The 18,502-nt window shown below is 30.2% G+C and overlaps 1 protein-coding gene across 1 annotated transcript in view; it reads left to right on the top strand.

Moving 5' to 3' along the window:
• The window catches only part of LOC109094925 (filamin-B-like), an 87,877-nt gene that overhangs the window by 23,353 nt on the left and 46,022 nt on the right, over positions 1-18,502 (top strand). The window contains 6 exon segments of the mRNA XM_042766876.1: positions 7,643-7,891; positions 9,155-9,252; positions 10,606-10,753; positions 13,152-13,345; positions 14,771-14,933; positions 15,016-15,216. Of these exon segments, the coding sequence (XP_042622810.1) occupies positions 7,643-7,891; positions 9,155-9,252; positions 10,606-10,753; positions 13,152-13,345; positions 14,771-14,933; positions 15,016-15,216 (1,053 nt within the window).

Genomic DNA, 18,502 nt, shown 5'->3' with positions numbered 1-18,502 from the left:
CCTGGTGTGGTAAGTGTGAGTGTTTGGCGATAAGAGGCGGATTGTGTGGAAACCGGTCCTGCCTCCCCCTCTTCCTTAACTATTATTGTGTTTCGTTTGCTTTGTCTCCATGGAGACCAACGCAAGCATTCAGCTCTTTTTCTTAGTCATTTATCTCTGAATATACAGGCGGATGTTGGTGGAAGCATGACTGCTGCTTTCATTTTACTCCTAACAAGACGATCACCTGCTGCTTTTTAAAAAAAATATAACTTGTGTTTTTAGTTTCACTGATACTTAGTGTCAGTCTGACAAACACTCGAATAATGCAATACTTGCCTCATGAGAACATGTCTGGGGCATTTCATGCCAAAATTAAACAGGGTGGCCTTTAAAGCCTTAAGATCATCATCAAGAACAACAACATTTTGTTTGCATTTTGACCATTATTTTGATGGCAAAGCAATTTATTAATTTTTTTTCAAAATTACCCATACATTTCCCATGTTTTCATATATATATATATATATATATTTTTTTAATTATTGTAGTAGTGTTTTATTTAGAACAGCACATATTTTGTTTAGGTCAGTAAATATTACCATGAGATAAAAATGCTTAAGGTTTTTTTTTTTTTTTTTTTTTTTTTTTAAGAAATAAAAAGCGAAATATAGTAAAATAATAAATAAAATCTAAAATAAAGTAAAATAATAATAAAAATAATTTGACCAAACAATATTTTATAGGTTTTATTTTTTATTGTAAATTTTTGTTTTATTCAATTTATTTTATTTGTATTTTTTAATGAAGTATACATTTAAAGCATATTTTAATAATTACTGTAATGCAACGTTTTATTCAGAACAGCGTGCATTTTGTTGATCACAGTAAATACCACCTTGAGATAAAAATGCTTTGGTGTTTTGTTTTATTTTTCTATTTTATAAAAAACGTAAAATACAAAGTAAAATTTAATAAAATATAGTAAAAGTAAAACTGAAAAAACTTTAGTTTTTTTATTTTATTTTACTTTTATTTTTATTAAAAATTATAACGTTTTATTTTATTTTAATTATTTTGTGTATAAATTATTTAAAGCATGTTTTCAAAATTACTATAATGCCATGTTTTACAGCATAAATTGTTTAGTGCATTAAATACTATAAAAAATGCTAAAAAAAGTAAAATAGAAAAAATAAGATATAAAAGTTTATAAAATATTTCACTATTTTTTATGAAAAATGAAATCTAATAATATCTGATGATTTTTAATATAAATTGTTTATAGTATGTATTTTTATGCATTTATGAAAATTGAGAAGGTGCTTAACATTCACAATATTAAAGGGATACTCCACCCCAAAATGAAAATTTTGTCATTTAATCACTTACCCCCACGTCGTTCCGAACTTGTAAAAGCTCTGTTCGTCTTCGGAACACAATTTAGATATTTTGGATGAAAACAGGGAGGCCTTTGACTGTCCTATAGACTGGCAAGTAAATAACAGTGTCAAGGTTCATAAAAGGTATGAAAGTCGTCGTCAGAATACTCCATCTGCCATCAGACGTGCAATCTGGGTTATATGAAGTGACGAGAACACTTTTTGTAAGCGAAGAAAACAAAAATAACGACTTTATTTAACAATTGCATTCTGAAGATGAACAAAGCTTTTACGGGTTTGGAACGACATGGGGGTAAGTGATTAATGACAAAATTTAAATTTTGGGGTGGATGTGTCCCTTTAATGTAAAAAAAAAAAAAAAAAAAGCTTCTAAAAGTAGGCTTTGTTTGTCTTTATGCCAAATATTATTTCCAGGTTTTGTTTTTGGGGTGTAATTTGACATGGACAGGTTTTGTGCGATTCATCCTCAACTTCAAACCGATTTTCCTGTCTCTTTCTGGACAGTTTTCCCTTTCCCAAGCCTCTCGTAATGTTGAGTTTGAGCCGTTGCGGGAAGAGAGCTATAATGTGGATCTTGTTTGACGGTGGTACGGGTGGAGTCTCGGCGTTACTCCACTCGCCTCAAACGCATTTCCAGATGGGCTTCTTGCACTGGTGCCCACTGACAGACGGCCAGACTTCACTTTGACAGCTTCAACTCATCTCACTTCTTTTGAAAAAGCTCTCTGAGGCATAAATCTCCCCGTGTTCTTTATTAAATCTGATCATCGAAGCTTATTTTCTTTTATGCCGGTGGAAAATAATTTAGGGCTTTTCCAAGACGTCTCCTTTATCTTTCTGAATGCTGCTCTGCAGGAAGCCCTCAACTAACAAGGTCCCTCGTGTTGATATGTCTTGTTTTAACTGTTGATAAGTGACTGGAAAAGACCTCTGGTTTGGCTTCTGTCTGTATTTATAGCGAGATCAGAGGGTTTGTGAGTGAAGCCGTGTGTCTCTGGTGTAATGGTGGGTTGGGTTGAGGACACCCACCCTGAGGAAATCTCCTGCCCCTGCTTTTTTTCTCACCTAATCTCATGAAAGCAGAGGCACGGGAGACTCGCCAGCCCAAGGAAGGAGTGAAATAGTGGAACAGTGATTTACTGAAGGTTACAGCTGTGCAAAACTGTTTTTTAACCTCTTTGTTTTCTCGTTTCGTGTGGCGTGCCACAGGGTTACGTCCTCACCCTCTTAAGTTTGGCTGTCAGAATGAGGAAGACTTCTCTATATTCTTGTGTTAATTGTCTCACATGGTCACATTTCAGCCCACAAATCAACAGAACGTCATGACATTGTTTTCATGACAATTATGTTCACTGTCTTATGCAGTTCCCATTGTTTTTTATGATTCTCAATAGATTAATTCTGAGTGTTAACTGTATATTACTGTACAAAAAGTTGGCATAAATCATAAGTTAAAGTTAAATAATATTTGTTTATAAAATTTTACATTTATTAATAATATTAGCATTATAAATATTTAAAAATAATTATTTTAAATTTATTTGCATTACACTTGATTGTTGCTATTTTTATTGTATAATACATTATTCTTTTCTGTCTTCAAAAATGTAAATTAAATGAACCGCGATTTGTTTAGCATCTCAACCGATTTGAATCGTCACATATTTGAATCGAAAGAGGTTGAAGTAGATTTGACTCTAAATGCAGTGAAAACCCATTGTAAATAGAAACCTTTTACTCTCTCCGAGGTGCAAACACAAATACGCACTGGATCCGTTTCGCTAATATGTTAGTATTACAGCTTCATCTGAGGGTGCTCTTCCTGTCTGTGTTTTTGCTATATTTTTATATTAATTTACAAATATTGATGTTTACCTTTGCTTGTGTATCTTGGTAAGTTCTCTTTCTCTTTCTCTGTATCTTCTCTGTAAGTGCACGTTTGCTCTGATAGTACTGACTCATGTCAGGGCGTAGCGGGCCGATGATCGGTTGTGTATTCTCCTAGTTGGATTATGTCAGTGTTTGGACAACATTTTGGACACCTTCGTAATCGGGCTTTTTAGCCATCTGTTTGGATTTATCCGAGTGTTTCTGAGACTAATGTAACTGTAGGATCAACTAACAAATTGTCAAATGTGTTGGTGTTTTTCCAAGCGCTCGCCTCAAGAGTTTTAAAGTGAGCATCTCGGGTTTCCTGTCATGTAGGAAATGCTTGTAGTATTATTCTGTATGTGTCATTCCTAGCTTGTTCAGGCTGGATTCATCTTGGGACTTTGGTGTTTAATGCTTCTCCTCAAATGACCTCCTAAAACAATGACTGGCCCGGATGACCTTCTGCTCGCTCATGCTGCTTTTCTACTTCTGCTTCAGTCTCTCGGTAGGCTGGACAAGAAAAACATGCATTTGTAGTGCTGTAAACATATCAAAAGCCTGATTGTTGGAGTGTATATAGTGGATACTATTATTTAGTTTCTTTTCCCTGTGCCAATTTATTTTTTTGTTTATTTTGTACCCCTTTTTTACTTGTAAATATTGCGCACCTGTGGACTAAAAAATCCTCACTGTAAATATACTTCACCTTGCAGCAGAGTGCTTTTTTGAGTTGAGCCATCTTTGTTGTTCTCTACATCATAGACACTTACCACGTCCCAGAAGCCCACTGAAAAACAACTTCTAAACATATGTACTGTATTTATGTACATGCATAATAAAGTGTATGTAATCCTTTTAAATGCATTATATAAAATATGCAAATAATGTGAATAAATTAATTATTGAAATATTTTTATATAATGTATGTATGTGTGTATATATATATATATATATATATATATATATATATATATATATATATATATATATATATATATATATATATATATATATTATATATATATATATATATTATAAAATTATAAATAATAAACATGTATTGATAAAAAAATATAATGCATTCTTTAAAATGCATTAAATAAAAAATGTAAATGGATTATTATTAAAATGATGTCATTTGATGTAATATCAACAAATGACTTCATGAAATATTAGTTTTTGATGTGATAATTTGGTCTGTATTCTGGTCAAAGCTGTATTTTTACATTTTTACTCTCAACGTCTCCGTATAAGTCCAGAATGAACTGCATTTAAAAATCATGTTTGCGCTCTGTTGTGCGTTTGTGTTTTTAGCAACTTTACAAAACTTTCTGCCGCTCATCTATAATCCATGAATCGTTTGGTTAAGCTCCTGCTGTCATGGTAACCTTCATTCTGCTGTTCTCTGAATGCACTCAGTCGGCAGCAGTGTTTTTGTTGTTGTATTGTTGGGCCGTCCGGTGGTGAAGGGGCTCCTTATGGAGATCCCATTAAACGGGAACCTCGTGAAGGCGTACGGGACGGGGCGGGACAGCGGGGTCAATGCTAATGAATTATGCTCTGTCTGGCACTGAGCTCATTTCCAGCTTCACAAACGCTGCCAGAACATTCCACCGTCTGCCTCGTCGTACCAGCGGCGGCATCGCTGTGATCCGCAGAGTTCACATCGGTCACTGGGGCGGTACAATCCCTGGCCTCTTAGGGCTTCTGTACTAATGTGCACCTTTTAAGGTACTTTTGAAAACTGCCTCAGTGACAGATTTAATTTTTTCTCAGAGTGAATAATACATATAATTTCATACAAATATATATGTGACCCTGCAGCACAAAACCAGTCTTTAAGTCTCTGGGGTATATCTGTAGCAATAGCCAAAAATACATTTTATAGGTCAAAATTATTGTATTTTCTTTTACGACAAAAATCATTAGGATATTAAGTAAAGATCATGTTCCATGAAGATGTTTATAGATGAAGATGAAGATGTAAATATATTAAAACTTAATTTTTGATTAGTAATATGCATTGCTAAGAACTTCATTTGAACAACTTTAAAGACGATTTTCTCAATATTTTGATGTTTTTGCTCCCTCAGGTTCCAGATTTTCAAATAGTTGTATCTCAGCCAAATATTGTCCTCCTAACAAACCATACATCAATGGAAATATTATTTATTCATAAATTTATAGAATTTACCTTTATGATTGCATTTGTGGTCCAGGGTCACATGTAATAAACTACATCTGCATTTGAAAAATAAAGATTTTTTTAAATATTTTATTTCAGTTAAATGTAAAAAAGTGTGTAAATTTTTATTTGATATTTTATATTTCACAAATATTGTTATTACATATATTTTAATTAACTTATTTTTAATTAAAGTACATTTAAAAAATATTGAGATTATTTTTATTAAATAATTTTTTTAAATGAAATTATTAAATGCATGTCTATTTATTTGATATTTTATTATTTAAAATTGATATCTATATTTCCTATTTTTATGTTTATTTTTAAACAAATTATAAATATATAATTAAATTCTTATTTTTTACAAACTTTTACAAATTTATTTATTGATTGATTTAAAAATATTTGTATTTATTTTGTATATTGATTTTAATGATAATTAAAATCAGTAATTGGTCATCATTAATTGATTTTAATAATATATAATTAACTCATTAAAGATAGTTATTATTTTAATATTTATTATTTTATATAATACTAATAATAATGTTTTTATTTAAAAAAAACAAAATAAATAAAACAAACCTGAATGTCAAACTGTATTAGTCAAGCTAGATTAGTGTTGTTTCGTGTCAGATTTGCTCTTGATCTTTGGCTGTGGGCTAAAGTCCTGCTCCATTCCTGATGTTTGCAGTAGACGACTGATAGTGTGAACACAGAGGGAGCAGACAAACACACACATACACACGGTTCATGACAGTAACCCGCGGGATGTGATGATGCCTGGAGTGTTAACAATCACTAACAGCTGTGATTCCTCCTGCAAACATTTGCTTTGTGTGCTAAACGCAGTTTTATCTTCACTACTGAGTGCTCATTTACCGAAACTGAGCACAAGTCTTAATTGTGTGTTTACTTCAGGAACAAGTGTGCAAGATATTTTCATTCCTTTTTAATAACATTTTATTTCCTGTTGTGTGATGAGAATAGCCAGAGTTGTCTGGGATTGGTTTGCAGTGAATCATATTCCTGACGGATGTAATGTTGATTGATTAATGTATCCTGTGCCTCCCGCTGTGGATGAAATGCTGAGTCATTTACAAACACGATAGTCCACATTTATTTATTTATTAGTTTAGTCAGTGTTTCATTAATGTAGCTATATGTGTGTGTGAAAAAAATAAAATATTATATATATATATATATATATATATATATATATATATATATATATATAATTACCATTTAAAGTGTAAGTGTATATTAAAAAAAAATATATTTTATAAATATTTTATAAATATTAAAAAATATGTATATAATTGTTGTTTTTTAAATATTAATAAACATGTACGTTTAAAAATATTTTTATTTCATTACTTATTTGCTTATTTATGCACTATTTATTAACATTTAGTTAATTAATTATTTTATTTCATGGCTTATTTGCTTATTCTCTATTGATTCACATTCACCTATTTTATTTATTTATCTATCATTTTTAATTTAATTACGTATTTGATTTGCTTATTCATTCACTATTCATATTTGCTTATTTTATTTATTTATCATTTTATTTCATTGCTTATTTGCTTGCTTGTTTACTATTGATTCACATTCACCTATTTATTATTTATCATTTTTATACACTATTTATTAACATTCACTTATTTTATTTATTTATTTTATTTCATGGCTTATTTGCTTGCTTATTCACTATTGATTTATATTAACCTATTTATTTTATTTATCATTTTATATTTTATTGCACTTGCTTTGCTTATTCAGTTTTTATTCAGCCACTTGTAAATTTGATTTATTTATTTAATTACTTATTTGCTTGTTTATTTACCTATTTCTTTTAATAAATTGTATTTTATTTATGCATGTACTTTTGTGTTTTATGTATAATTTTTATCTATCATTTTATTAATTTTTTAACTTATTTGCTTTTCATATTTGCTCATTTATTCACATTTGAAAATTTTCAGTACTTTGCTTGTGTATTTATTCAATTCTACATTCATTTTTTTATTAGTTATGTACTTATAATTAATTTAAATGTATTTGAAATTTTTATTTCTCTATATTTATTTGCTTGCTTTATTTACTTCATTATTATTTATTTATTTATTAAACTATTATTATTATTATTATTATTATTATTTAACTGTCGTTTAATCTCCTCTCCGGCTCCAAACAGACAGCAAAGCGATTGTGGACGGGAACCTGAAGTTGATCCTGGGTCTGGTCTGGACCCTCATCCTCCATTACTCCATCTCTATGCCCGTCTGGGAGGATGAAGACGACGAGGAAGCCAAGAAACAGACGCCCAAGCAGAGGCTGCTCGGCTGGATCCAGAACAAAGTGCCCGACCTCCCCATCACTAACTTCAGTCAGGACTGGAGGAACGGCCGGGCGCTGGGCGCTCTGGTGGACAGCTGCGCTCCAGGTGAGCTGTACATGAGCACTGTGTCAGCATGCAAAGCGTTTCCTTCGTGCGGTTCAGCTATTGTTGTTGTGTTTATTGGACAGCTGTGTGCGTTTGCTCCGTGTTTGTCTAGATACGGTGGACCAGCCGTAAAACACAGCTGTCCAGAACTCTGTGTGCAAACCACTTCTGTTGTGTTTACAACATTTCCTTATTTGTAATTCACTTGGTGTGGAGGAGCTTTTTAGTGCATGTTTTCAAAAAATTTTTTATCCTTGGATAATTCTAGAAAAACTTCTCATTCACATTTAGCACTCTATTAATGATATCTTCCATCATTAGTGGACTGAAAATGAATTTTTGGTTTCGTCCTAAACAATGAAATTCAGATCAAATTCAGTTTATTATTCATTTGTAATTATTTTATTTATAATTTAAAACTATTTTATATATTACTTTATATATAAGTTATATAAGTAAATAACTTTTTATATTTATAATTTTATTTATGTATTTATTTATATTGATCACTTTATTAATTGTGCTATGTATGTACTTATAATATTATTAACTTATTAATATAATAATATATTTTACTTGTTTTTTAATTTATTAATTTTGGTACTTGTTTATTTGTTTATTTTTTATAATTTATTACTTCTGTACATATTATTGTATTAATTTATTCATTTCTGTGTTGATGATTTTATTCATTTTATTCTTTATTTATACATTTTATATTGTTAATTTATAATTATATTAATAATTTTGATTTTATGATTTGTTTAAAATTATTTTATCTATAATTTATCACTAATTTTAGTACTTGTTTGCCTGTTTATTATTCATTATTATTATTATTATTTTTAATATTATTAACTTTAATTTTCATTAACTTTAATATTATTATTTTATTAACTTTAATATTATTTACTTTAATTTTCAGTTCCCAATTTAAATTTGACAGCTTGTAAATCAGGATTAACATCCAATAATCACAATAAGCTTTGTGCTTTGTTTACTTTTTTATGTGAAACAAAGACTGAGCTTTCCCATTATGTCAAATTTCTAATATAATTTAAGCAATAAATGTGTTTGACGCTCTATAATGTGGGTAGTGCCTCAGTTCAAGTGGCAAAGTAAGAGCACTTATCATTTTCAATATTTATTTTTATATACAAGTCCATTTCTGAGTATTGATAATCAATAAATCTGATTAATATTATTATTATTATTATTTAAGCTGTCTAACTGTTCATCTTGTTCTGTATTTGTGTTTTTCAGGCCTGTGTCCTGACTGGGAGATCTGGGACGGGGAGAAGCCGGTGGAAAACGCCACGGAGGCCATGCAGCTCGCTGATGATTGGCTGGGAATCCCACAGGTGAGCTGGTGACCTTTGACCTCTAGTGCATCCAGATGAAATTTCAGCAGCATATAGAGGTGCCACAGATCTTTTAAGAGATACATGTTTGATTATTTCATATAAGGGTGTGACATGCCATGTTCCCTTCCCCTCCATTCATGCTAACAGATCAATATGAAGCTCAGATAAGAATAAGGGACGTGTTTTTGGTGCACACACACATGTGATCCTCAATCACGCCTCCGCAAACACACGTCTGCTTCACTGATGCACTTCAGTTACCTGTGCATGTGTTTTCACAAAACCCCTGCAACAGAACATTCTTCTATGAATGAATCAAAAGTCAAGAGCCTCGTTTTGTCCTCTTGTGTTTGAGTTTTGTGACATCTGTGCAGTTTATATTTACTGTAATATTCTGGACTCATGTGAACACTAAAATACTTTCAGTCAGTTTTTTTTCCTTTTGATGGGAAATGATGCAAAACTCTTTTCTAATCTGGTCAGGAACGCTTATGCTACTGTTTTTGATTTTCAGTTGAGAAATATTGTATGACAAGACACGTTTATACAAACCTGCATGTGTAAAAGAAATGTGTCATTTATGGAATTGCATACATAATATCAATATTCCAATGTTTGGATCAGGGTTATTACAGATAAAACAATAAAGTTACTTGAAATAAAATAAACGCTGCCTGAAGTAAAATTAAAGTTATTTACAGCTATTTGACTTAAACTAAAACCATAAAAATTTAGTTACTTTAAATAAAACAAAAAAATAACTGTGATATATAAAATATACATAAAAACTTTATTATTAAAATATAAAATCAGCTTTATTCCAGCTTTTTGCCAAGGCAACATTTCTCATTTTTGTTTAGTTTAATAAATAAAATAACTAATATTTATTGATATTTACTAATAAATAAAAATAAATACATTAGTTAATAAAATTAATTATAAAATTAATACAATAACGAAAACTTATAAATAAAAATAAATAAATACATTAATTAATTTAATTAATTATAAAATTAATAAAATAACTAAAACTGATAAATAAAAATAAAATAAATTATTTAATAAATTATATATTAATAAAATACTAAAGGAAATTAATACATAATTTTATTTTTAAATGTATTTTTAATTATTAAAAAAACTAAGTTCTTTGAAAAATATAAAATATAAAAACAAAATATAACGAATAAAACAAAATATTATCAAAAATTTTTTGATTCGGATAAGCAGGTAGACGAGCCCCAGACTTCAAGCCAAATGTTGTGTCAGAAATGAGTTTTCTGCACATTAAACCAGTTTTTTTTTTTTTTTTTTTTGCGCTCTTCTTAAAGATTTTGTCTGTGTTTGCAGGTTATTGCTCCAGAGGAGATCATTGACCCCAGTGTGGACGAGCAGTCAGTCATGACGTATCTGTCTCAGTTCCCCAAAGCCAAACTGAAGCCCGGAGCTCCTCTCAAACCCAAACTCAACCCGAAGAAGGCGCGCGCGTACGGCCCAGGTGAGCCGGCTTTGCCACCTTACAAACATGCATTTTCCAGCTTGCACTCATGTTGTTATTTACATAGAAACGCCCAGCGTTATCTTAAAAACAGTGAGAGATGTTTTAACAGCCACACAAATACAGATTCCTATCATACCAGAGTTTCAGGATATTGTAGTTCTCATGAACTTTGTCAGATTTTCAGTATCTGCAGGAGCAAATGGGGCGTTTCGGTCAGACTTTCTCAGATACTTGATGCATCACAGTATCGTTAATGCAGCGTGATGGGATTGTTAAGATAACGTGTTTCATATGTGTCTCATATTTCCTTTTGAGCTTCAGTTTGGTCATGTTCACTACTGGTTAAAAGTTTGGAATAATTAAAATAAACCTAATGCTTTTTGAGTCTCTTCTGCTTACCAGTGCTGCATTTATTTGATCAAAAATAGAGAATAAAACTATAAGATTATTACAATTTAAAATAACTGTTTTCTATTTTAATATATTTTAAACTGTAATTTATTTGTGTCACATGATCTTCAGAAATAATTCTAATAGGCTGATTTGCTGCTGTTATTATTATTAAACAGTTTTTCCTGATTAATGTTTTTGTGAAGATTTGTGTTTTTTAAAAGAAAGTTCAAAAGAGCAATTTAATGCAACCTTACTAAATAAGTGTTATTATTATTATTATTATTATTACTTTTTAAATTCTACATCAGTTGTTTGAATGGTAGTGTATCACAGTTTCCACAAAAATATGAAGCAGCTTAAACTTTTTTTCAACATTGATAATAATCAGAAATGTTTCTTGAGCAGCAAATCATCATATTAGAATGATTTCTGAAGATCATGTGACACTGAAGACTGAAGTAATGATGCTAAAAATACAGATTTGATCACAGAAATAAATTACATTTCAAAATATATTACAAAATAACCCTTATTTTAAATTGTAATAATATTTCAAAATTTTTACTGTATTTTTGATCAAATACATCGTTTCAACAACAATAAAGAATTGGTAGTGTAAGTTTAGTAGCGTGTGAATATCCTGTAATGCTCAGGACTGATGGATGGAGTGTAAATGTGCCTCTTGCGTGTTGTATATTTGACTAAAGCTATAAAACCGGTGGCTAATGAGTTAAAGAGTTATGATTCTCACACTAAAGATGACCTCTACAAATTTTCTGTGACTAAAATGAACTGAGGTTTTGTTTGCAGCGTCGCCAGTCTTGGGAAATCTTCACCTCTGTTTTTGAATGACCATATAATTTACGACAAATAATGAAAATATCACATCAATGGTATTTTTCCATTAAGTGATTGTCGTCTCTGAAAGCACTACAAATAAAACGACTGCTTTAAAACGCAACACAGTCGCCCTTGTTTCCTAAATCTGTGTGCTCCCTGTAGAGGACTGAATCTGTGTTGGGAATTAATGTGTTTTATGAGTTCAGAGGGATCGTGTGTTTGCGGTTTTGTGCGGTTTGCCTCAAACTATAAACTAAAGTATTTTTAGATCATTACGTTTGCAGGTTCGTGTCGAACACTGTGCTTTCTAACCATTATCAGACTATATCTAATGTTTGTATTTCTTTGTACGAATAAATTATGCAACACTTAATGTGCACATGAATGAAATCCACATCATACATTTATGAGGGCCTTCAGGGCTGAAAGAGGACAAATGGGGAAAAGATTTCAATTTAAATGCAAACAAAATATAAAATATATTGAAAGTGTTTTAATTTGTTTAGATGTATTTATTGTTCTTTAAATAAATAAATATTGTTAATACACAAATAAATATATATTGTTAATAAATAATAATTGCATTAATTTGCAATCAACCAGTGAGGAAGTTGGTGTAAACAACTTCAATATATGTGCAATGTATGAGAATAAATAAAATGAAAATGCATATTTATAAACCTTTACATATAAGTGCATGCACACGTTATTTACAATTATACATTTTAATATCTTGAAATGATTTGCAAAAATTATTTTAGAAGGAAGATTATGTACATTAGAGGTCTTTTATCGCTGAGAAGTTTTTAGGTGACTGAAGTTGTCAGTTTAGTGTTTTTTATTTATTTATTTATTTTTTGTGTGTGTTTGTGCATTCATGAATCTCTTAATTTAGCACTATATGCTTATGTAATCAATAGCAGACATCTAAACATACAGCAGTACAGTAAATATATATTTTACAATGAGTGCTTTGTGAGATTTTAATGGCATAGTGTGAAGGAATGCTGTAAATGCTATCTTAGGACTGTTGAAGCATGTCATTTTTGTTTTAACAGCTCTGTCGGATCTGTTCAGGGCTGTAATTAAAACGGAAATCCGCGTCTTGTTAGCTGAAATGAACTTGAAGTCCTGAATGATTTTCTGGGTTGTTTGTCGTCAGGCATCGAGCCGACCGGGAACCGTGTGATGCGTCCGGCTGTGTTCACGGTCGACACCTTCAGCGCGGGTCAAGGCCAGGTCACTGTCTATGTTGAAGACCCAGAGGGCCGCAGAGAGGAGGTCAAACCTGTGCTCAATGAAGGCAAAAAGACCTACAGCGTGACGTACATCCCTCAGGTCATGGGACCACACAAGGTCAGGATGAACGTCAATATACTGCTGTGCTTTTCAGTGTTTTCCACTCGAAGGCCCCCGGTTATTTACAGCAATTTGTGACCCTGCAGCACAAAACCAGTCTTAAGTGTCAATTTTTTTAGAAATTGAGATTTCTACATTATCTGGAAGCTGAATAAATAATCTTTCCATTGATGTATGGTTTGTTATGATCGGACAATATTTGGTTGAGATGCAACTATTTGTAAATCTGGAATCTGAGGGTGCAAAAAAAAAAATCTAAATACTGAGAAAATTGCCTTTAAAATTGTCCAAATGAATTCTTAGCAATGCATATTACTAATCAAAAATTAAGTTTTGATATATTTACGGTAGGAAATTTACAAAATATCTTCATGGAACATGATCTTTACTTAATATCCTAATGATTTTTGGCACAAAAGGAAAATCAATAATTTTGACCCTTACAATGTATTTTTGGCTATTGCTACAAATATACCCCAGAGACTCGAAGTTTTGTGCTCCAGGGTCACATATCAGAATCCCTTAAAGCAGCCATTGGCTCCTATAAAAAACTAAAACAGGGGGCAAATTCATTTAAGTGCCACAGAATAAATGTTTAATTCATTTTTTATTTTTAACACTTTTTAACATTTCAGTCACACTGTCATGTGTTTAAGTCTCATGTTTTCACATCTTTATCAGCATTTTAATTCATCTCGTAGATGTCTTGGGAACTACGGTTCACTTAAAGTGGGAACTAATCATCTTTTCCAACTTGAGAATGTGTTGATGTTGACTATGTGTAGTTTGGGCTCCTCCTCAGTGCACCCAGTCTGTTTTTCTTCATTAGTAACATGCAATTATATGAGGTGTTGATTTTTATCTTACATTCGTATATTATAAATATATATAATGTCATTTTTATTACAAATATAAAAAAACTGTGAAATTACTTTTGCATATTTAATATGCAAATAAATGTTTTATTCATATATATAAAGCATGTACAACAATGTAATATTTTTATTATGAATTTAAAAATTAATGGTGAAATTGCATTTATTTATTTAAGATTTTATTCATTTAAGATTATATTCAAGGCTTTTCAAGGTCTAAAAATCTCACTTTTTAATACATTTCTAGACTAGGAATCCTTGTCCCACAAAGGAATTAAAGAACTGTTGTGGATGAATTAAAAGTTGTTTTGGCTTTTTTTTTATTTTTATTTTTTTATTCTTGTCTTTGTATTACTTTAAATCATTTTACGTCAACTTGAGGCCCCCTAGTTGTTATATAATAATAGTCATAATACTAATAGTCATATAGGTGTGTGTTTGTGTAAAAACACTGATTTTATTGTGTATAAACACAGAACGACTCTGTGATGATTTTTTTCTCTTTCTGTGAAATATAGGCTCATGGTGTTTTATGTTCAATCCACAGGTCACTGTGCTTTTCGCTGGACAGCAAATCCCAAAGAGCCCATTTGAGGTGAACGTGGACAAAGCCCAGGGAGACGCCACTAAAGTCACGGCTAAAGGACCCGGACTGGAGCCGCTGGGCAACATCGCCAACAAACCCACCTTCTTCGACATCTACACCGCAGGTCTGAGCGTGCAAACTTGATTTGAGCTCATTTTCTTGAAGAAGACGAGTCTTGAAGCTGCTGTGCTGTCTGTGTTAATCAGGTGCCGGAGTGGGTGATGTGACGGCTGTCATCAAAGACCCTCTGGGTAATAAAAACACCGTGGAGGCCATCATGGAAGACAAGGGCGAGAGCGTCTTCCGCTGCACCTACAAACCCATGCAGGCCGGCCCTCACACCATCAACATTACATTCGGAGGCATCGCCATCCCTAAGAGCCCCTTCACCATCAATATCGGCCCAGGTACTTCATACAGTTAAATGCAGACACTACCCAGCGTCCTCTTTCTGAGCTGACAATTGCTTAAATTTGCTGTTGGTTGAAGGAAATGCAATAGTTTGTTAGTGTTTTTGGTAAATAATGCCCTGTGCTCATAATTGTGCAGTGAATTAGTGTTTTAGGGTCTCAGACGTGTGGATTGACTCGTATGCTGGTAATTGCATGTAGTTTTGGATTCTGCAGGCCTTTTACACACGCTATAAAATGCATGTAAATGTAGCCGCAGTTCACCAGCGCGCTTGTTTGTGAAGCCGCCAGCTTCGTTAAATATGACACGTTGTGCCATTATGGTCAGGCTTCATTTCCAGTTTTAATTTAATTGCTTTTTCCAGCCCTTTGTTTGAATTTAATTGCTTTTTTAGGGTTTTATATATATATACACACACACACACATATATATATATATATATTATATATATAATATTATATATATATATATATATATATATATAATATATGTGTATATGTATATGTATATGTATATGTTATGTACTATATTTGTTATATATATATATATGTATATTATATGTATATATATATATATATTGAATGTATAATATATGTATATGTTATAGTCTTTGAGCCATTTGAGCCAATATATATATGTATATATATATATATATATATATATATATGTGCAAGGCATTTTTTGATATATATATATGTGTATATATGTGTGTATATATGTATATGTGTATATGTATGTGTGTATATATGTATATATGTATATATGTATATATGTATATATATATGTGTGTATATATATGTGTGTGTATGTATATATGTGTGTGTATGTATATATGTGTGTGTATGTATATATGTGTGTGTATATATATATGTGTGTATATGTGTGTATATATAGATATATAGATATAGATATTTTTGTATATATATATATATAGATAGATAGATAGATAGATAGATAGATAGATAGATAGATAGATAGATATAAGAAAATATACTTTATTAAACAATATAAAAAATTAGTAGTGAAATTATATTTGCATATTTATTTAAAATATAAATAAATATTTTATTATTTTTGTAGTGGATGTACTATACTTATATTATATACGTTTATATATTATAAATATATAGCAATGTAATTTTTATTATATAAAATTAATAGTAAAATGACATTTATTTGCATATTTTATTTATTAAATAAGCAAATATTTTATTATTTTATGGTATAGTATGTACTATATTTATTCACATATTATACACATTTATTTATTAGATATATTTATATAGGATTTTTAGATTGGTGTTCAATGATTGTAATTTTGATGGACAAGCTCACATTCAAATATTAGGGTTTTAATGGACTTTTGTGATTTTTATTTTATTTATTTATTTATTTGTATTTGTTTTTAAGATTAGATTTATTAGACAACAGATTAAATTAATGTCTGTTCAGTCTTGGCTAGTGTTATTCTAATACCATTCTTTTATTTTTTATTAATATTTTGAATTGGTTTACAATTTATTTTTATATTATTTATATTTTTATTTTTGTATTTTCTAAGTTTTAGTAATTTAGTAATGTGTAATTTTTGTTTTATTCATTTTATATTTGTTTATTTGTTTTAGTAATACATCAAGTCACATTAAATGAAAATGAGAAATGTTATAGCCTATATATTAATTTATAAATATTTTTTGTTTATATATTTATTTATTTCAGTGAAGTTTTATTTTATTTTATGGGGTTTTTACATGTTTTTTTGTTTGTTGTTCTCACCTGAGGTCGGATAACCCTGGTTCCTGCTATAGTTTTGTCTGTTCTCTGTGTGCTTTCGTTGTGGACTAGTGGATCTGTGCGTCACTGAACATTTTATACCTTGTAAAACACCAAATTCCTTTTCTCTGAAACAGCTTTTCCAAACGTGCAGCAATTCTGTTTTAACAGAAGTTGACTTTAATTGATTTTCCCGTGTAGTTAAACGTTATCATGCTGCTGATTCAACAGGCTTGTTTTTGCAATTTGTTGAATTTTACTGTTCAAAACCCAACAGTGAGAGCATTGTTGAATCCTGTGATGATTGCATCATGCCATTTGTTCTTCATCTCAAAGAGTTTTAAAACATTTATTTTACTTTTTTAAATTATTATTATTATTATTATTATAGTTATTTTGATGATGATTATTATTATGTATCAAAATGACTTTAAATAATAATATTCACAACATTTTTGGCCAAATTGTGCAAGCACAGCAAACCTGGAGCTTTTTTTTTTTTTTTTTAAACCGCATTTTAAGAAAAATCCACGAAACTTTGCAGCCCTATAAAAGAGTGACTTTTCTTTGTTGTTGTCGTTCAGTGGGATATCAGCTCTATATTTCTCTTCCCTCTGTAATTCATGATTTTGTGGTTTTGTACAGCTAGTAGCTGTACTGTTCCCGTAGGATGCTGTTGATCATTTTGGATTGTAAAGCGTTTGTGGTGGGCAGGTTTGGATGAGCGTGAACTGTTGAACAAGGAAATCAGACACATGGGCCGTAAAACCAAACGAGACCCACAGGAAAACAAACGGTTTATGCATTCGAGCAGATAGCTTGACTTTTACAGCTCAAAATGTTTTTTCAGGACATTTCACAAGCAAATTAAAGAGCTTCATAGATCCATTATGTGCTTTAAAAATGGCACAAGAAATGTTGAATCATTGGTGGCAAAGTTCAAAGTTAAAATTTGGAATTTACTTTTCCTAAAAACTCTACTATGAATAATGACAGAAATTCAAATATTCATATATTCAAATTCAAATATTTATTTGCATGTTTAAAAAAAAAAAATTATTAATTAAAAATAATTTATTAAAAAAGTGTGTATATATATATTATGTGTTTGTAATTTCTTTTATTAAACATGCAAATAAATATTTTAATCATTCTTTTATAGTATATGCACTATATTCCATACTTTGTATTTATTATATTATTATTATATACGTGTATATAATTATAAATTATAAACCATTTAATATTTAATTACAAATATAACAATTAGTAAAATTACATTTACATATTTATTTTTTTATAAATATTCTTTTATATAGTATGTACTATATTAATTTATATAATGACTATATGCTTTTTATAGAGTACAATAAAATACAATATTTTTAGTATGAATATATATCAATAGTGAAATTACATTTATTTGCATATTTTATTTATTAAATATGCAAATCAATTTTATGGTATATGTACTATATTCTCATTATATACATTTATGCATTATGTAAA

This window comes from Cyprinus carpio, chromosome A11, assembly GCF_018340385.1.
Source record: "Cyprinus carpio isolate SPL01 chromosome A11, ASM1834038v1, whole genome shotgun sequence".
NCBI classification, from domain to species: Eukaryota; Metazoa; Chordata; class Actinopteri; order Cypriniformes; family Cyprinidae; genus Cyprinus; species Cyprinus carpio.
This window is presented reverse-complemented; position numbering and strand designations above follow the sequence as displayed.